At 49.2% G+C, this 20,839-nt stretch overlaps 1 protein-coding gene across 1 annotated transcript in view; it reads right to left on the bottom strand.

Annotated features, from left to right (window-relative positions):
• Positions 1-20,839, bottom strand: part of LOC146356154 (uncharacterized) — a 45,336-nt gene that overhangs the window by 12,461 nt on the left and 12,036 nt on the right. The window contains exons 6-11 of the mRNA XM_084830027.1: positions 19,752-20,211; positions 19,438-19,558; positions 18,575-18,660; positions 18,246-18,366; positions 14,841-16,074; positions 4,727-4,745 (exon numbers count right to left, since the gene is read on the bottom strand). Of these exons, the coding sequence (XP_084686153.1) occupies positions 4,727-4,745; positions 14,841-16,074; positions 18,246-18,366; positions 18,575-18,660; positions 19,438-19,558; positions 19,752-20,211 (2,041 nt within the window). The remainder of the gene's footprint in view (positions 1-4,726; positions 4,746-14,840; positions 16,075-18,245; positions 18,367-18,574; positions 18,661-19,437; positions 19,559-19,751; positions 20,212-20,839) is intronic.

Here is a 20,839-nt window from a genome sequence, read left to right as displayed (position 1 = left end):
GCGGCGCTTTCCCAGAACTCCTCACCACCCTCACCCTTGACGGTATCGGAGCCTTTTCCTGCTCCTGGGCCAGCTGAGTCTTGCTCTTCCATCCTTGATCTGGGCTCTGGGACAACCAACAGTGGTGATCTCCGGGCCCTTCAGCCAGTTTCTTTCTTAGGGCTGCCTGAATCGGCTCTGCTGTTGACTTCTGCAATGCAAACACCTTGTTCTGTGAGTGAACGATTACACTCCTAGAGCAGGAAGGAAGAGACCTGACAAAGAAAAAGCAACCGGGGTTCTGATAGCGACCAGGCCTTCTCCTCTGAGGAAAGGATACGACTGCCAAGACTCCAGCGGAAACTAGAGAGCAGGGCGAGATGGAAGGCTCCTTCACCAGAGTCTAAAGCCTGCACAGTCCAAAGCCTGCATCTGTTTAGAACCAAAGTGCGAGCACAGCATCCCTGCCCGCTGGCCCCCCTCCGCCCAGTCCCCCCTCCGCCCACACTCTTTTCCTGCCGTCTCTTCATCCCCCCTTCCCACAGTCGCTGCTTCCCTTGCGTCTGCTTTCCTCCCCACCCACCTCCCCCCAGCCGAATCCCTTTTCTTTTAACCTACTATGCATATGTAAACCATCTTAAAACCGGTTTTAATCCATCCAAAGATGGCATCCTGTGTAAGCACCTTCTAGGTTATTACAGAGCAGGACAGGTGCTTCCTGAATTGGTTAGCTGCAATGCGGGTGTGTGCGCGCGTGTTCTCAGCTCCCTTCTGGGAGCACAATCAATAACAGAAATTATGTTGCCAGTGATAAACCTGAACGTGTGGCATTCACAGCCTCCTCTGTGGTCAACTTTGATGGGAGCAGAAGAGGGACAGATCCTCTCAGGCCAGGAGATGTGCAGGGGAAAGAGGCACCCAGGCTGCCCCCTCCCCTGTCAACACTCCCCTTACCTGACCCAGCTGCACAGGAGGAGTTCCCGGCCCACCACAACAAACAGACCAGCTACTGCCTGAAGCGGTGGCACTGCACATCTGAGCTGAGGGTGTCTTCACCCAGAATGCTCTGCACGGCGCTTTCCCAGAATTCCCCCCTGCTCTCAACCATGACAGTATCAGAGTCTTTTCCTGCGCCTGGGCCAGCTGAGTCTTGCTCTTCCATCTTTGATCTGGGCTCCGAGACAAGCAACAATCATCTCCTGACCCTTCAGACAAGTTCTATGGCTGCCTGAATCGGCTGTGCTGCTGACTTCTGCAATGCAAACATGTCGTTCCGTGAGTGAACGACTGCACACCAGAAGCAGGAAGGAAGCTATTGGACAAAGAAAACGCCGACAGGTTTCTGAGCGGGTGATTGCCAAGACTCAAGTGGAAACTAGAGACTGGGGCGAGATGGAAGGCTCCTGCACCTGAGCCCCACAGTCCAAAGCCTGCATCTGTTTAGAACCAAAGTGTGAACACAGCATCCCTGCCCACTGGCCTCCCTCCAACAATTCCCCCCTCCGCCCACACACTTTTCCTGCCATCCCTTCATCCCCTCTTCCCACAATCACTGCTTCCCTTGCGTCTCCTTTCCTTCACACTTGCCTTGTCCCAGCCCAATCCCTTTTCTTTTAACCTACAACGCAAATGTAAACCGACTTGAAACCAGTTTTAATCCATCCAAAGATAGCATCTTGTGTAAGCGCCTTCCAGGTTTACTGAGCTGGACAGATGCTTCCTGAATTGGCCAGCTGCAATGTGTGGGAGGCGGGGGGAGTGTCATCAGCCCCCAACCTCTCAATCTGCAGGTGCCTGGCTGAGCCAAGAGCTTTTAAAATATATGGTTTTTCAAATTTAATAATCCATTAAAAGATTTACTGTGAGATATCAATAAGAACTTCCATACACCTTTATCTTGATCCTTGTTGCATATAATTGTGTTGCTTGTCTGATCTCTGATCTTTATTAGTTTATATTCTGTTAGCCCAATAAATCTTTCCACAAAGGACCATGTGATTTACAGCACAAAGGGCCAAGGGCTTTGCGGCCTCTCACTCTCCACCTTGGGGCCTCTCCACTTTAGTTTCCTTCCTCCACAACACATCACCACCACCACCACCACCAGCCCCCTCCTCCTTCAACCCACTATGAAAATGTAAACCAGCTTGAAACCGGTTTTAACCCAACGAAAGCCAAAGGATCCTGTATGGACATACTGTAAGGACCTTCTGTTTTATCTCAGGGCAGGAAAGACCCTCCCCTGCATGGGTCAGCTGCGTAGGCTGCCCTCCTTCGAGGAGAAATGGGGGCGGGCTTTGTGTTCTCAGCCCCCCCAACCTCACAATCTGCAGCTGCCTGGGTGGATTAAGAGTATACAGGCAGGTCTCCCCATTTGGGAGTCTCCATCTGGGGCTCTTCCCACCCACCCCTCACTTGCCTGCTTAGCTGGCATCCCCGAGGCCCCCACTGCAGCCCTGGGGATCCCCTTCGCCCCAGTGCAAAGAGAACTCACCAGACCCCGCTGCAAGGAGAAAACCTAAACCCACTCCCCCCACATGGATTGGAAAGGGGGCAGAGCAGGAAGGTGCTTCTCTAGGATTCCAGACTTGCTCACTTTTAACTCCTTAGATTAAGTCTTTCAGAGAGAGCGCAGCAGAAGCATCAGAGCATCTACACGCAAAGTCACACGCCGGATTAATTCTGTCAAGCAAACACTTTTTAACCAGGCCGACCAAGAACAGTACAATTTACGCTAAGTGAGCATCATTCGTGAAGTACTGGTGCCCCTCTGCTCAGCACCGATCAGGCCTCATCTGGAGTACTGTGTCCAGTTCTGGGCACCGCACTTTAAGAAGGATGCAGACAAGCCCGGGAGGGTTCAGAGGAGGGCAACGAAGGCAACCAGTGTGGGCCGGTGGCTCCAATTTCGGTGGGGCTGTGAATCCATTCTGGGTTGCAGTCAGAACCAGCCAGAAGGCGCAACCCAAGATCAGAATCAGAACGTTTTATTGTATTTGACTAACAGCAATTACAAACAACATAACTTAATACATCGTGAAATAACAGAACGTAGGCAGAAGTCAGGTTAATGACTCACTTACACAATTGACCACAAGAGTATTCAGAGCAGTGGCACGAATATGGTTTGCGCCTCAGCAGACAGGGCTGTTTTGGTGTGACATCAGGGTTGCAATCTGAGAGTAACCAGAAAATCTTCATATCGATACTTTTACCCTGTAAGGAAGCCCTGATCTGTCCCAGGAGTCTCTCCCTGGGAATTTGATATAGGTGACAATACAGTAAATAAAGTGAGATATTCTCTACCTTTCCATACTACAATACAGAACCGAAGATTTCTTGGAACATGCCTCTGTCTTTCAATGTGCTCAACCTTTTTGGGGGATAGCGTTCAGCACCTTGGATGGCTGTTAGACTTTTGGCTAGTTCTGACTGGAACCCAAAACCGCCCCACCGAAAATGGAGCCACCACTCTTGACTGGATTTAGCGTGTATGTGTGCGTGTGCGCGCGCACTCTGGTCCTTCAGCCTCCCTTTAAACCACATCCTGTCACCTAGAAGAAAAAAATAAGGTGCAAATAAGGCTGTGCTAAGGGTGAATTTCTGAACTGTGAACCAACCATTTATTCTGGCCTGGCAGTCAGATGACAGACACACACAGACACAGCGCTTACACACGCTCGTTTCTTGCTGATCATTAGAACATCAGAGCTGCGCTGGATCAGACCAAGGGTCCATCTAGTCCAGCATACTGTTCACATAGTGGCCGACCAGCTGCCCACAGGAAACCCACAACCAGGACACGAGTGCAACAGCACCCTCCCGCCCATGTTCCCCAGCAACTGGTGTACATAAGTATACTGCCTCTGCTACTGGAGATAACAGAGTCACGAGGACTAGTAGCCATTGATGGCCTCCTCCTCCAGGAATTTATCCAATCCGCTTTGCATCCTCTTCCAAATTGGTAGCTGTCACGGCATCCTGTGGAAGTGATTTCCATAGTTTAACTCTGCACTGTGTGAAGAAATCCTTCCTTTTATCTGTCCTGAGTCTCCAGGAGGGCAGCAAATCCACAGGGGCAGCAGAAACAAGGGGGTTATTTAGCTCCTGGCAGCCCACCTTACATGGACAGCATGTTGGGTTCAGCTAGGGGGGTCATGAAGGGTCTGGCTTGACTCCCCCCGCCCCCAGGTTTGGTGGGACAGGGAGGAATTAAGCATCCATCAGACACATGGCTGGAAGTGTGGCTTTTCCGTTGGCCTGCTGCAATGTTTTCTGGAGCAGATCCAGAAACGTCTGCTTTCAGGTGTATCATGGCCCCTATCTGAGCACAGAAGTGGGCTGCAGCAAGCGCTGAGACATCCCCCCCCCCACTACACCCACCTGCAATGCCCGCAGGGCTGTGTTCAGGAGGGACTGGTGGCTCAGTGGTTAGAGCACAGCCTTTGCCTGCTGGAGGCTCCAAGTACACTTGTCAGGGATGCTCTGACTTGGATTCCTGCACTTAGCAGGGGGTTGGACTCGATGGTCTTGTAGGCCCCTTCCAACCCTACTATTCTATGATTGTACAATACCTGGCATCTCTGGTTTTAAAGTATCAGGGAGCAAGTGAGGGAAAGGCCTTTCTCTCCCAGAAACCCTGGAGAGCCACCACTGTTCAAGTTGGAGGTGATATGGGCAGCAATGGGCCAAAAGCCCGGACTGGTCTAAAGCAGCCTCCTGTTTTTCCCTAACCATTTATTACCACCTGGTGGGGCTTGGAAGCCCAGGGGAGCCACAGCCTGTCAGGGGAGAAACTACTGAACTAGATGGATGGCTGGTCTGGCCTGGTAGAAGGAGTCTTCCTACGTTGCCACAGGCAATGTGGGGTCTCCGGGGTCCCAGGAGAGAGCCAGGCCTCACCTAGGAATGTACGGACTGTGTGAAATCCACTCCGTCTGTTTCACGTATGGTCAGCTACCTTTTGTTCCGCCATCCGCCCACAGACGGACACGAATATATTTTTTTGTCAGGCGGAAAAATATGCAAATAATTTATTACGTAAATAAGTATTTGCGTAAGCATTTACATAATTTACCTTGGTACCTAACATTTAGCATATTGTCCCCCATTCCATTCAACGTTTTCTCAGCAGAAACTTACATATTTTCCTACCAATATATATGCGTCAATTCCGGGAAAGTAAAAAAATCATCCGGAAGTCCACGGACTCCGCGCGGCCTGAGAAAGTCGCTCCGCAGTGGACTCTGCAGGTCGAATTCTCAGAAATCCAAGCTCATTTTAATCTGTCTTGACTTTCTCCAGCATCCCTAGCGTCATCCCGCCTGCTCCGAAGCCCCTACCTCGACAGCTGGGTGGGTATTCTGCCACAGGCTTCGTCCATCAGAGAAGCGTGTTTGGAAGTATTTTTATTTTATTTCCATTTTATTCCAATTTATTTATTTATTTAATAGATTTATATAGCGCTGAACTTATTTAAAAATATCTCTCAGCAGTTCCCATTAGATACCTTTAAAATAAATAAAATTGCTAAAACATTAATATAAGACATTCATAAAACACTGATATAAAACATCCATAAAACATTAACATCAGGGTCCCAGGAGATAGCTAGGCGTCACCCCGCCTGCTACGAAGCCTCAACACCTGGGTGGGTATTCTGCCACAGGCTTAGTCCACCGGAGAAGAGCTTGGAAGTATTTGCATTTATTTTATTTCAAGTTTATTTTATTCTATTCTATTCATTTAATAAATAGACATTCTAATGTATAAATACATTAACATCAATGAAAACAACAACGTCATTACAAACAGACTGGGCAGCACCTTCACTCAGGGAAGGCCTGGGTAAAGAAATGGGCCTTTATTTGGAGCCTAAAGCACGATACAGATGGCACCTCCCAAATCTCAGTGGGGAGATCATTCCATGAACTGGGTGCCAGCACGGAGAAGGCCCCCTTCCCGGCTGCTGCGAGACGGCAGTCTGCAGGTCGTGGTACCACCACCAAGACCTGCTCTCGTGATCTCAGTGCCTGAGAAGGTCTATACTGGGGACGGCTATCCTTTAGGCCGCCTTTAAGGGTAAAAGCCTCTCAGGTATGGGACCCAAAACTGGAGGAAGAGGCTTTATATATGCCTGAAGCTGGGACTTACTGCCCAAGGGTTCACCCCCTCCAACTGCTAGATAAAGCTACTCAATTTGGTGCCTGTTGAGTATCTTTTTACTTATTCCATCAGCATCTAAAATCACCTCACAGCTTTGTTAATATAAAGCCTGCCTAGTTTCTCTCTGTTTCCACTGCTAAAGGAGCCCCTGTGCTTCGCTGGAGTAACAGCTGGATTTGAGTGTGGTGTAGTGGTTAGAGTGCTGGATTGGGAGATCTGGGTTCTAGTCCCCAATTGTCCATAAAGCTCACTGGGCAATCCTGGGCCAGTCACTGCCTCTCAGCCTAGCCTACCTCACAAGGTTGTTATGAGGATACAGAGGAGGAGGAAGACGGTCAGGTATGATGCCTTGAGCTCCTTGGAGGAAAAGGCAGGTTATAAATGTAACAAATAAACTGTTTTCAAAAACCTACTTGCCTTTCTTTCTCCCAGTAGTCCTAGGGGAGCTCCAGCAAATCCAAGTAAAACATTTTAAATTTATTTTTTATTGTAAACTTTCAACAAAACAAAAAATAGGAAAAGTAGCTGCACAGATTTGAATATATCAATATACATTTCATATCCATGCATTAAAATTGATCTATTCAATTCCAGTGAAACCTGAAACCAACACATCACATCCATGGTTGAGTATGGGTTGTTTGTTGAACTGTGAGTTAGCGTGTTGTCTGAACCCAGGACATTTTCTTCAGGGTGGCATGTTAAGCATATTGAACAACCCAACAATAAACCATGGGTACTCAAGGTGGCTTGTTCGAGAAAAATAAGCCACACTGCATGGTTAACAAGCCACCCTGCAGAAAATGTCCTGGGTTCAGACAACATGCTAACCCACGGTTTGACAACAACCCACTGTTACAAAGTAGCTCTCTTTTGAGTGAGCAGTACTGTTAGATAAAAAGTTCTTGCTTCTGGTTGAAAGAAAGGATGCCAGGCAGGCAGCAGTGGATCCAACACTATTTTATTAGTCGTTTTGCAAAACGGGTGCAGAGCAGTCTGGACCCCGAGCTAAGCATGCACAAATCTTTTATACCCCCCCCTTTACAATTTTCTGTTAGCCACAAGTCATGTCAACTGACTGAGCCGTTAGCTGACCCATTAGAGCACGACTGTGTCAACATGTTTATTTCTGATTATTCTTATGTGACTGTCTCACTAGACTTCCCCTTTTTCTAAAAAAAGCCTCCTTTAAGTCTTTACTCATGTCTTAAAGCGGAGTTTCTTTGTCTGTGCAGTAAAGCAAAAGCATTTGTTTTGACAGGGCAGTTTCAATTAACTGCTGGGATTTATAAACAAGAGGCAATTGTGGCTCCTAGATGGCTTCTTCGCCTGTGTCCCTGGCAGCTTCCGGGGGGGGGGAGGTGCCAGGGAGCAGAGGACTGTTGCCCGTGTCCTCCTATTCTTTCCGGGTGACAGGAGGAGGCAGGGGTTATCTAAATGGCTTTAACCGGCTGCAATGTGTCCGTTTGCTAGAACCTACAAGTTTCACACATGAATGGCTGGTTGGTCCCACCAGGTAGGCCCTTCTCACCCTTCTTTTAGAGCTTCTTTATTCCACTTTTTCAACAACACTTTGTCTCTCGGCTGGAAGAGATGGATGGGAGCATCTAGCGGCAACCTCTGGAATGGGACGGAGTAAGCTCGTAGCTGTGAAAGAACGGACTATAGAGAAGTCAACTGGCCCCTCAACATCTGATCCCCCATTTCCCACTTGACTTCTTCCCTCCTTCCGCAGTGTACCCGGGGCGGGAATCTAAACATTAGCTCAAAGGGGGACAACTTTATGTCTTTTCTTGGCATTCTTTGAGCTTTGTTAGAGCTATTGGCAAAGCCTCAATCTAAGTAAGCTTTACCCCTTGCTGGAGCTTGGTTAGGGTCTCCTTGAGACTCCGATTAGTTCTTTTAACCTGTCCACTCACCTGGGGTTTCCAGGGGCAATGTAAGTGCCACTTTACCCCCAGAGCTCGTGCCAGTCCTTGCGTAACAGCTGAGGTGAAATGTGAGCCCTGGTCGGACTCTACAACCTCAGGCAGGGAGAACCGGGGCATCACCTCCTGTAACAACTTAGCAACTACAGTTTTTGCTTGACAGTTTCTGCATGGGAATGCTTCTACCCACCCCATCATTTGACACACTATTACAAGCAGATATCTGTAACCCCTACACGGTGGCATTTCAGCAAAATCAATCTGCACCCTCTGGAAGGGATAATACGCCCATGGTCGCCCTCCCCTTGGTGGAGGGGGTGCCTTGGGGGAATTAATTTTCTGGCAAACCTCACATGTTGCTGCTAATCGATGGGTGCGTACAGTTAGGCCAGGAGAGACGAACAGCCTCTTGCAATAGTCAATCATGGCTGATGCCCCAGGGTGTCCAAGAGAATGATGCACTTGCTCTAAGATAGCTCCCTGCAGGGTCTGTGGTAGGAGCAGCCTCCCATCTGTCATCTGGATCCATCCGTCGCCACGGGGACTTACTCTGTGTTCTTGCGCCATCTGTAACTCGGAAGGGGAGTATGTGGGGGCTCCTCTCTTCTGGGTAAGATGAGAAATGTCCCTTGGATTCTTTCCTTGGCTGCCCTCTTTGCAGCCTCATTTGCCCTTAAGCAACTCGGCCAGCCTCTTGCCACGACATCAAGGACCTTGGAGTAATATCCCACCGGCCTCCAGGAGGGACCCTTTCGCTGGCAAAGTACTCCCGAGGCTACGCCTTTATTCTCATGCACATAGAGTCTAAATGGTCGACTGGGATTCGGTATGGCCAGGGCAGGTGGTGACACAAGGGCAGCTTTGAGATTGAGGAAAGACTTATTCATTTTTTTTAGTCCATTTCCATTTATCTAATTTATCTTTTTGCAGCACCTCATACAGCGGTCGTGCCGTCTCCCCATCCATGTAGACAAGAGGGTGGGCAGCTGGCTGGGGTTGAGGCACATGGAGATCCACCCAGGAGGAGATTTTACATCCCACAGAGTTGCGTCAGGGCAGGGCCCCTAGAGGTCTTCATCACCAGTGCCCTCAAAGGCGTAGTTGCCATGGAAGTTGTTGGCCGCAATGTCAGCAGAAGAGCTGGAATGGCTGATGGCACGCAGACTGACGGAGCCCAGTTTGCCCGAGACCTTTGCAATAGACTCCCTGCTTGCATCAGGAGAATCCAAAAGAGGGGGAGACGTACTTCTATCCTTCCATCAGAAGTGAAAGCAATCTCAATTTGGAGCTTAGTCAATAAGTCCCTTCTTAACAATGCCACCGGACAGGAGGGGTTACAGACAAAGGCGTGTTCTAGGTGTGTTTTCCCAACCTTGGTGAGCAAGGGACGAGAAAGGGGCACTTGGGTTGCCCTTCCCTCGACCCCCATTATGGTGGTAGATCCCCCACTTCCCGTTGGTGGTTGGCTAAGGGGGGGAGGATGGACAGGGCGGCCCCTGTATCTACAAGGGCATTGTAGGAGCGGCCCCCAACTTTAATTTTGACTATGGGGTCCCGTCTTGCCTCAGAGACAGCTAAGAGGGGGCCGGGCCCCGGTCTGTCTTAGTCTCTTTCTTGTTCATGCAAAATCCTTTCTGCCTCCCCCGCACCCTCCTCTCTCTCTTTTTGCTTCAAGGCTTCATAGTCACGCTTCTAGTGCCTAATTTTCTTACAGAAGGCACTCTGGTCTCTTCTCAGGGAGGACCCCTTCCTCCCTCCTTTTCTTCTCTTTTTAGCTCCTCCTTTGTCGGGTCTGAGAACCACAGTGAGGAGCTTTGCTTGCCTCTTGTCTTTCATAAACTTTCTGAGCTACCTCTAAAACACCTAGGTCAGCCGCCAATCCTCTCTCAACTTTCTGCAACTTCTTTCTGATGTCTTGGCAACTATTTCCCACGAACTGAGTCATGAGAATCTTTAAATTATTTGGGTCATTCAAGTCAATATCAGTATACTTGGCGAAGGCTTCCCTTAGCCTTTGGAGGAACACGGCAGGAGGTTTGTTTTTGTCTTGTTTTAAAGTCAGGACTTTTTGCAAATTGTAGCTAGGCCCCCTTTTGTCTCTCCGCCCTTTTCGGGGGCCCTTTCCTGTGACGAGGGTCCCCATGTGTCCTCTAGTATTTCTAACTTTTTTCAAGGGAATTTAGACGATCTTGCAAAGTGTCCTGGAACTCAACTAGAGGGACGGGGTCCTCTGGCACCACTTCGCGAGAGATGTCCTCCTCGGGGGCATTTGGCCGCCAAGTGGGCTCCTCAGGAGATGGTGGTGCGTGTAATGGGCGCGGTCGTCTGGTGACGGCTGTCCCATAGGGAGGAGGAAGCAGTGGGTCCTCCGGTGCCATGGCCACGACCCTAGGTGGCCCTTTCTTTGTTGGTTTCTTATTGACCACCACGGGAAGGGCTAGAGACATGCATTTGACAACTCACAGAGTGGGCTTGCCATCAAGGGGTACGCAGGTCGCCCATGAATCAATATAGGAGAACTGGTCTCAACTTCCCCTTTGTGTTACTATTATACGCACAACAGATACCAGGGTTGGGTCAAAAGACCCCTCGGGTGGCCATTTGGGTTCTAATACCAGCCATTCCCAGGCACAAAGAAGGACAAGGCGATCCTTTGTCATCTTAGTTCCATAATCTTGCTTAAAATGTGACCAATATCGCAAACAACACTCTAAGGGGATAGGGGACTCTTCTTCAGGCTTGGATTGGGACCCGCCCATGACGGTGGTAATTTCATTCAACAAGTCTCGTGCTTCGCCCTCCTCTGACCCAGCCCGTCGCCGGGGTAGGGAAATGCAGATCGGGGCTCCTCACTCGCTTCGCCCGTAGGCGTCTCACACAAGCACAAACACACCACCATCCCGCGTTTATCACCTAATGTAAGCTGTTTCACTTACCCCAAAGGCCTCTTCTGTCCTGCCCGCAGCTGCGTCCAGCTGCTTTATTGATCCACTGCCGGTGCCTAAAAGGAGTGATCACGTCTCCCTCTTCCTCGTTGGTCCCCAAGCGCCTTCACCGCCGCCGACGTGAGGAGAAGGCAGTGTAAAACAACCACCTGTGGCCACTTCTCCTCCGTGGCCCCTCGGTTCAGCGCAAAGGGGACGCGCCCCGAAGCAGGATCCGAGTCACGGCACCAAATTGTTAGATAAAAAGTTCTTGCTTCTGGTTGAAAGAAAGGATGCCAGGCAGGCAGCAGTGGATCCAACACTATTTTATTAGTCATTTTGCAAAACGGGTGCAGAGCAGTCTGGACCCCGAGCTAAGCATGCACAAATCTTTTATACCCCCCCTTTACAATTTTCTGTTAGCCACAAGTCATGTCAACTGACTGAGCCGTTAGCTGACTCGTTAGAGCACGACTGTGTCAACATGTTTATTTCTGATTATGCTTATGTGACTGTCTCGCTAGACTTCCCCTTTTTCTAACAGTACTGACTCCATTTTGAGACATGGCCAAAAAGCCAGGCATCTTCATCCCCGGCTTCAGCAAACATGCGTGAAAGGCACAGGAATGGGGCTGAGAGCAATCACATAAGAGGAGATCAAGCAATTCCATTTCTAATAGACTCTCCTAAAATGCATTCCCCAGAGGCAAAGGTGGGGGTAAAAACTCAGCAAACCATGAATGTGCTAGATAGCAAGAGTGGTATCTGGTAAGGAACCTCCAATGTGCTCCTCTTGTCCCAATCCAACCTTGACACCTCTTGTTACGGGCAGGCGTTAGCAGGTCAGGTCATCTTTTGTTAAAAGAATCGAGATAACAAGTTGGACTTTTGTCTCCAGCAAGTACAGCCACTGTCCTCAAGCACCCTTTTTGTTATACGGGATGAAAGGCCAGCACAGTCTTTCTCCCCATGCAAGTAGCACCATTTCCAGGGATTATGAGCTGTGGGCTTCTGGTTCATCAAAGCTGTGATGTCCCAGCTTTTCTGAGCATGGTATAAGAACCCTCAGTTTGGGGCAGCCAAGTGACCCCTGTCTCCCTCTTCCCCTGAGGCCTGGGTCTATGCTGCTGAAATCACTCAGAATCCCTCCTCCCAGAGGAAAGGCTCCAAGCTGAAAGCCCCTTAGGATTCACCTCCTTCCCGCTGAAATCAAAGGGCTCCTTGCCTGCCAGAGCAAGGCGCCGTCGCTGGGTGCCTTGTCTCCCCTACTCAGTCAAGGCTTCCTGATCTCCTTCCCCTTCACCTGAGACCAGGAGTTGCAACACTTGCTACTTCTTGTCTGCAGGAAAGGGCTGCTACCCAGGGAGAGGGATATTGCTCTTGGAGGTCCCTAGTGCAAATTGTAGCCTCTACCCCCTCTTTCATCTCTGTGTCTTTGTGTATGCTTCAAGCCTTGAGAAGACTCCTTCCCACAGTCCTAAAAACTACTTTTAGGCCCGGAGCTCAGCATCAGTGAAGGAGTAAAACCAGCTTTTATCTGAACTGTATAAGAACCCTCATTTTTGGGCAGCCAAGAGACGCCCGTCTCCCTCTTCCCCGAGGCCTGGGTCTATGCTGCTGAAATCACTCAGAATCCCTCCTCCCAGGGAAAAGGCTCCACGCAGAAGGCTCACCTCCTTCCCGCTGAAATCACAGCCCTCCTGGCTTGCCAGAGCAAGGTGCCATCGCTGGGTGCCTTCCATCTCACAGTCCAGGGTTCCTGTTCTGCTTCCTTTTCACCTGAGACCAGGAGTGGTAATGCTCGCTAGTTCTTGTCTGCAGGAAAGGGCTTCAGCCCCAGGGAAAGGTACATTGCTCCTGGGGGTCCCTAGTGCAAATTGTAGCCCCCACCCTCTCTTTCACCTCTGTGTCTTTGTGTATGCTTCAAGCCTTATGAAGACTCCTTGCACAGTCCAGAATACTACTTTTAGGCTTGGAGTGCAGTGGCTAGCCCAACTCCCAGCACCAGATCTCCCTCTACCCGTCACTAAACCGAATGCCCATCCCCCCCAAGCCCCCCACTTGGACCATATCCTCCAAGCCAGGCACAGAATCAGGCCCTAAGAGGCAACCAACCCCCCGTCAAAGACGCTAAACAGCCAAACTGACCAGTGTGTTAGGGGTTGGCTTGGCCCTTGTGTCCCCCAAAGAGGCTCCCCACATAGGGATGACTACCCTTGGCATAATTGCTGCCCCATATGCTCCAGAACCATCTTCAGGAATAGAAGGCCAGACATAGAGCAAGCACAGGCTGAGGGGTCTAGATTTACTTTTTCCCATGTTGGGCCCAACCACCACCTCCTCAGGGGCAGTCAGCTCTATTCCCTCCCTCAAAGAAAGATGGATTTCTTCTGAGATCCAGACACCCAGCTCAGTCCTGGCAGACTTTAAAAGCCATGATGGGCAAGGACCTAGGACACAGGCTGGAGGGCTCAGTCCTCCAAGATGTTTGTGCAGATCCTCAGGTTGCAGAAGCCAAACAATATCCAAATGGTGTCCTACCTGCATTTGCTTCCATCTCTGCTTACCTGAAACCATCGCCTGTACTTAATGTGAATACCGATTGGAGTCTTCCCCTGCTCATCCATATATAACCAAAACTCCATCACCAACAGCAAGGAGAAGACTCGCTATGTGCTACCTCTAGTACCAGAGGCCATGCAGCCTATGTACATCAGTTGCTGGGGAACATGGGCGAGAGGGTGCTGTTGCACGTGTGTCCTCTTTGTGGGTTCCTGGTCAACACCTGGTTGGCCACTGTTTGAACAGAATGCTGGACTAGATGGACCTTTGGACTGATCCAGCACAGCTCTTCTTATGTTCTTAACACTTGGACTAGCCCCCAAATACACACAAGTACAATAAAATCTCCCCCCAAAAGAAAACCCTTAGTGGTGAAAGAAGCCCCAAAGAACCCCATCACAACTGAATGGCATGAACTATTCAGTGAGGGAAAAAAATCTGAAATCTGACTGGGAGGGAGAAACAGACACACAGAGACACATAAAGATCACCTCCAACCACTGTCTGGATAGGTGAGAAGCTGTTTTCACAGTGAGAAGGTATTTCTAAATGTCTCCAGGGGTGGATGTGAGAGCTACCCACAGAAAAAAATTGAGAAATCCAAGGTTTTAATGTAGCTAAGATTGGACAACTGTGTGTCCACACCTCCCCCAGCCCCAAAAGAAAAAAACTCTATAGATAACTCAAAGAGAAGGATTCTTGCTCTTTCTCAATCTGTTCTTATTCAAAGTGAAATGTTTTTAAAATAACAAATTCCAAAGCAAATGTAGGTCATTTTCTATATCACGGGATGGAAGGAGCTATAGCTGGGAGGGGGTGGCTTATGGCAGCCTTACAGGGTAATGCAAATGGAATACTGCAGTTCAGACAAGGAGCTGTTTAAAGCAGCTAAGAAATGCAAAATGAATGAATGAATAACTGAATTCTCTGATGTCTGCCAAGGTCCCCATTCTTCTTGAAGCTCTTTCCACTTACATGGTTTCTCCCTTGCATGAAGTCTTTGATATGTAGTAACGGAGTTGACCAAACCCGATGGCCTTGTAAGCCACTTCCAACCCTACTATTCTATGATTCTAAATGGGAGCTCTTTACAAATGCCAAATATTAAAATTATTCCCCCTCTTCTTTGATGTGGACTAAGGTTGTATCTCCAACTATAACTCTTTCTGCATCCAAACTTTTAAATTCCTTCTCCTCTGCGTGCATTACTTGAAGGTATTTGAAGTGTCTCTTTCAACTGAATTTTTTTCCACATTCCAGGCATGTAAATCATTTCCCTCTTGTGTGGTTTTTTTTGTGTGCTATAAGGTTTGAGCTATGAGAGAATTTTTTCCCACACTCTAAGCACTGAAATGGTTTCTCACCAGTGTGGACCCGTTGATGGTATACGAAGTTCGAGTTTCTACTGAAGCTCTTTCCACACTCCAAGCATTCAAATGGCTTTTCCCCTGTGTGGATTCTTTGATGATAGAAGAGGTTTCTTTTTGCACTGAAGCTCTTTCCACACTCCAAGCATTTAAAGGGTTTCTCCCCTTTGTGAATTCTTTGGTGTAATATAAGGGTTGAGTTCCACCTGAAGCTCTTCCCACACTCCGAGCATTTAAAGGGTTTCTCCCCTGTGTGGATATTCTGATGGTGCATGAGGGCTGCATTTTCAGTGAAGCTCTTTCCACACTCCAGGCATTTCAATGGCTTCTCCCCTGTGTGAATTCTTTGATGGGACATGAAGTATCTCTTTAAACTGAAGCTCTTTCCACACTCCAAGCATGTAAATCGTTTCCCCCCCGTGTGAGTTATTTGATGAGAAGCGAGGTATCCCTTCTGACGGAAACTCTTTCCACATTCCAGGCATTGAAATGGTTTGTCCCCTGTGTGGATTCTTTTGTGTGTCCTAAGGCTTGATCTATAAGTGAATTTTTTTCCACACTCCAAGCACTGAAATGGTTTCTCCCCTGTGTGAGTTACTTGATGAGAAGTGAGGTGTGTCTTCTGAGTGAAGCTCTTTCCACACTCAACACATTTAAAGGGTTTCTCCCTTTTGTGAGTTCTTTGGTGTGATATAAGGTTTGATTTCCACCTGAAGCACTTTCCACACTCGAGGCATTTAAATGGTTTCTCCCCTGTGTGGGTATTTTGATGATGCATGAGGGTTTTGTTTTCAGTGAAGCTCTTTCCACACTGCAGACATTTAAACGGCTTCTCCCCTGTGTGAATTCTTTGATGGGACATGAGGTGTCTCTTTATACCGAAGCTCTTTCCACACTCTAAGCATGAAAATGGTTTCTCCCCTGTGTGAGTTCTTTGGTGTAACATAAGGCTTGATTTCCACCTGACGCTCTTCCCACACTCCAGGCATTTAAACGGTTTGTCCCCTGTGTGGATTCTCTGATGGGACACGAGGCTACAGTTTCTGCTGAAGCTCTTTCCACACTCCAAGCACTGAAATGGTTTACATTTGGCTCCTTCCAACACCTTGCACGGTTCTCTTTCATTCTCACTCTCCTGCCCATCACATTCTGGAAGAAAGAGAGACAATTGGTAGCAGCACAAGAGAGAAACAGAACCTGAAATCAAAGAACTATTAGTTAACTGTCTTGTAGCAGCAGATATTCCATTTGGAGCATTTCTACATGAGGTTTTTATTGTGCACTTGTGATTATGCATTCTCAGTAGTTTGCGGGTCCGTTACATGATGTCATCCTTCCACGGCGCCTCTTTGCAAACAGTATCTTGGGGGAGTTTCCTAACAAGTAGGTAGTTTTTCTGAATTTCGCCATAGCAGCCTCATCTAAATGCACAAACCCGCTATACCACAGCGCCATCTTGTGGTTGTATAATGAAACATATAGATAGGCATGAAAGAACCCCCCCCCTGGAAAGAAGCACGTGTAAAGGCATCAAACTTAGTCTGGAAGCAGAGGCCCTGGTAAAGGTGAGGGTAAAAGCCTCAGGGAGAAAAGCCCTAGGTTATAGCAGAGGGAGAGATGGGACCGTAAGGTGTCTCCATGGGCTCTGATAACCAATAAATTAATGAATCTGAACTTATCCCTCTCCACTCCAGCCATAATAAATCCTCTAGAATCCACTCCTTCTGTCAACCACATCGTAACCCTGGGGTCCCCAATGTGGTGTCCACAGACACCTCCCGTGGCAGTTGCCAGGCCCCTGAGTGTCTCCAGCCATCAGCCGTTTCCCTTCTGTGAAATGTGTATCTGTTGTGCTGCGTGGGGGAAATGGGAGCTCAGACCTCTGCCTCATACGCTGCTGCTTGGCCAAGTGACTCGTCGTGAACTTCTGGCCAGAAGCGGAAACCTGCCAGTTCAAGATTACTTTTGTGTTTTGGAGTTCAGCTCCCATCTCTTCGTTGCACTGGGTGTCTTGGGTAGGTTGCTTTTCATTCTGGACCATGGATGCTTTGGTCACACCCAGTCCTTTTACGAGGGAGCACGTCCTCTTTCATGGCATCCACTTGTGAGAGCCACACCCGCCATGGCAGCCATTTTGTTTATGGGCAAGTCACCATGGCGGCAGCCATTTGGGAGAGCACCCACGACGCTCTCTTAATATTCCAAATGTGCCCACCAGCCAAAACAGGTTGGGGAACCCTGTTGTAACCTATACAAGAAAACGTCCACCATTGCCTTCTGAGTCCCAAAACACTCTTCCCCACATACGGCTACATGGCCCTAATAAGGTCTCCAACAGTCGGTGGGTTCTGACTGGTCAAGGCATACGTTTACCGTCTGCCCAGCTCAGTTTGAAACGACAGTAGGAAAGCAGTCTGAGTGAAGAAGCTGACAGAAGCCTCCCCCGTGTTCCAGCATGTTGAAGGGAAGCCCCAGCTGGTAAGGAACTGCTCCCGTGTTTATTCAGAATCATGTCCCAATGAATTAAACGGGGCTTGTTCCCAAGTCACAATCCTCCATCTTCAGAGGCAGTGTTGGGTTCAGACAACATGATAACCCACATTCAGTGGTTGAGTATGGGTTCAGTGTGGGCTGTTGCTGAACCATGAGTTGTTGTTGAACCGTGAGTTATTGTGTTGTTTGAACCCAGCTGCACTAACAAACCTGGTTTGTTATCCACAAACAACCCACAGTCCACAACCCAACAACAAACCATGGGTTCTCTTCATAGGTTGTTCGTGGTTAACAAACCTTGCTTTGTTAGCATGACTGGTTTCAGACAAGACGATAACCCACATTTCAACATATACTAAACCACTGAGTATGGGTTCTCGTACTGTCTGTACACAGCCACTGTGTCGGGGAATTCCAGCTGCTCGGAAGTAACAACCGGAGGGGGGTGATGGAGGTACACCTTGTTCCTGGGCTTCTTGGAGGCATCTGACTAGCTCCTGTCAGAAGCAACGTTGGCCTTGTCCAGCAGAGCACTTCTTATGTCCCTAAGTCTGAGAATGAGATTGGAGCCTTGGGGCATCCAGTCCACTTCTACCAGATGCAGCCCCTGACGCCCAACCCTGACATCCTCTACTGAGGCTTTGACAAAGGCCCACCAAGCAAGGGTGGCTTCAGAACAGACCTCAGCAGGGACCCCAGAAACCACCCAGGCAGGAAGAGAAGGACACTGGCTGCTAAAATGGAGCAGGAGTGCAGAAAGAAGCTGCAATTATGTTTTAATCCCTTGTAACTTGATTGTATGAACCCAGAGAATGGGGGAGCCTTACCCACAGAGGCCACGATCCCCAAATTCTGCTCCATGACATCCCTGTGCAGGGCTCTTTGATCCTGATCCAGCAGGGCCCACTCTTCTTCGGAGAATTGCACAGCCACCTCCTCGAAGGTCACCTGGGAGAAGAAACATCATCTGGGAGCACAATCAGGAACGAAAATTATGTAGCCAGGGATAAACCTGAACGTGTGGCATCCACAGCCTCCTCTGTGGGCAAGTTTGATGGGAGAAGAAAGGGGAAAGGGAGAGATCCTTTTGGTCCAGGAGATGTGCACGGGAAAGAGGCACCCAGACTGCCCACTCCCCTGCGAACGTTCCCCTTACCTGATCCAGTCGTACAGGAGCTGTTTCTGGCCCACCACAATGAAGAGATGAGCTACTATATTTTGTTGCCATCCCCAATCCATCTCCTGTGAGGGATCCAAAAGATAAAGGCAGGATTCATTTACTATCAACTCTGTTTCCCATTCAAGTCTGCCTGTAATTCATGTAGCCTCAACCACACCATCTGCACGCAACAGGGAGGGTCAACAGATTTGGGGTACCCCTGAGATTTGCCAGTGTAAAAAAAAATCTTAAGGAAAAGACCCTAAGGGGGCCCATACCCATCAAAATGGCTGAGCTAGGACTCAATGGCCTTGGAATGTTATCTAATTCGGGGGGGGGGGGATGACAACCAGGTGGGAGGAAGAGTGGGAGGTAGTATGTGGAGGTGGGAGAGGAGGAGGACAGAGAAACACAAATATACAAAGGGGCAGAAACCACCCTCTCACTGTCTGACTAGGTTATTTCCTGGTTCAGACTGAGAAGTTATTTGGAATTGTTTACAAGGCCAGAAGTGAGAGCTGCCTCTGTATATCAACGGTGACATCCCAGATATTAGTGAAGCTGAGATTTGGACAGGCGTGTGTCCACCTCAACCTCTGAGGAAAATACAATATGAGGAAAATACAAAAAACAAATAGAATGGGGGAAAATATCCCAAAGCAGCTCTGAGGAATTGGGATGCTCTCTGGGCACTGACAGACCCTTGGGAGAAAAAAAATAGCAAACTGGGGTCTTGAGAATGGAACCCCAAATGGAAACACTCTACACTGCAATGTTTTCTTGCAGGCGTTCACTTCTTTATTATCCTTATAGCCCGTGTTTAATCAAGATTGGATCCCAAGTGCCCCTTGAATCCTCACCCAGCGAGGTGTCACCTCCGTCACCCCCCAGCATGGTCCGTCTGAACAGTGGCTTCTGTCTGGTGTACGATGGAGCCTTCTTTGCCTCAAGGAAGTCAGCGGCCTCGTCTGCAAAGGATTCCTGAACCAGGCAGGACAGTGATGTTTGAAAAGAGAGAGCGGGATTAGAACAGAAATGATGCAGGACCAGTCCTCGGTGCAAGGTGGACCACTGTGAGTGATTTCCAGAAAGTGTGAGCAAGCAATGGGGTCTCTTATGACATCCTTGCCAAATTTCTCAGCCTTTTGATACTCCCAGGATAAAACGGTCTCACCTGCTGCTCTGCCTGCTTCTTGTCCTCTGCCTGGCTCAGGAGGAAGCCTTCTGCCAGGGCCACAGCCTGGGAACTGGTCTCTGGCTCACTTTCCCTCACCCAGCTCTCCATCTCCGGGGGTAGGACAGCCAGGAATTTCTCCAGGATCACCAGGTCCAGGATCTGAGCATTGGTGTGTCGCTCTGGCTTCAGCCACTGGTGGCAGAGATGGTGGAGTCGGCTGCAAAGCTCGCGGGGCCCCTCGGCCTCCCGGTAGTGGAACTGCCTGAAGCGCTGGCGCTGTACATCAGGGCTGAGGGTGTCTTCACCCAGGATCCTCTGTGTGGCGCTTTCCCAGAATTCCCCACTGCTCTCAACCTTGACGGTATCATAGACTTTTCCTGCTCCTGGGCCAGGTGCATCTTGCTCTTCCATCCTTGATCTGGGCTCTCGGATAAGCAACACCGATGCTCTTCTGGCCCTTCAGCCAGTTTCTAAGGCTGCCTGAATCAGCTGTGCTGCTGATTTCTGCAACGCAAACACGTCTTTCTGTGCCTGGATAATTACACACTTGAAGCAGGAAGGAAGATGTCTGACAAAGAAAAAGCAGACAGGTTGCTGATAGCGACCAGGTCATCTTCCTGTAGGACAGGCAGGTTATTGCCAGGGCTCAAGCGGAAACTAGAGACTGGGGCGAGATGGAAGTAAGGTTTCTTCACCTGAGCCACACAGTCCGAAGCCTACATCTGTTTAGAACCAGAGTCTGAGCACAGCCTCCCTCTGACATTTCCCCCCTCCGCCCACACTTCCTCCACCCCCCTTTGCAACACAGCTGCTTCGGCTGCCTCTCCTTTCCCCCCAGACCAACCTCTTTCCTTTCAACCTATGGAAATGTAAACCAGCTTGAAACCAGTTTCAATCCAACCAAAGCCAAAGGATCTTGCATTAAGCCCCCAGGGACATGCTGTAAGGACCTCCTGGTTTATCCCAAAGCAGGAAAGACCCTCCCTGAACGGGTCAGCTGCGTAGACTGCCCCCCTTGGAGGAGAAATGGGGGAGGGCTTTGGGTTCTCAGCCCCCCAACCCCACAGTCTGCAGCTGCCTGGCTG

The sequence above is a fragment of the Heloderma suspectum genome, chromosome 2 (assembly GCF_057233095.1).
Source record: "Heloderma suspectum isolate Gila_16-S chromosome 2, 16-S_ref, whole genome shotgun sequence".
Lineage (NCBI taxonomy): Eukaryota > Metazoa > Chordata > Lepidosauria > Squamata > Helodermatidae > Heloderma > Heloderma suspectum.
The sequence above is the reverse complement of the archived record's forward strand: the minus strand, read 5'-3'. Positions and strand labels throughout refer to the sequence as shown.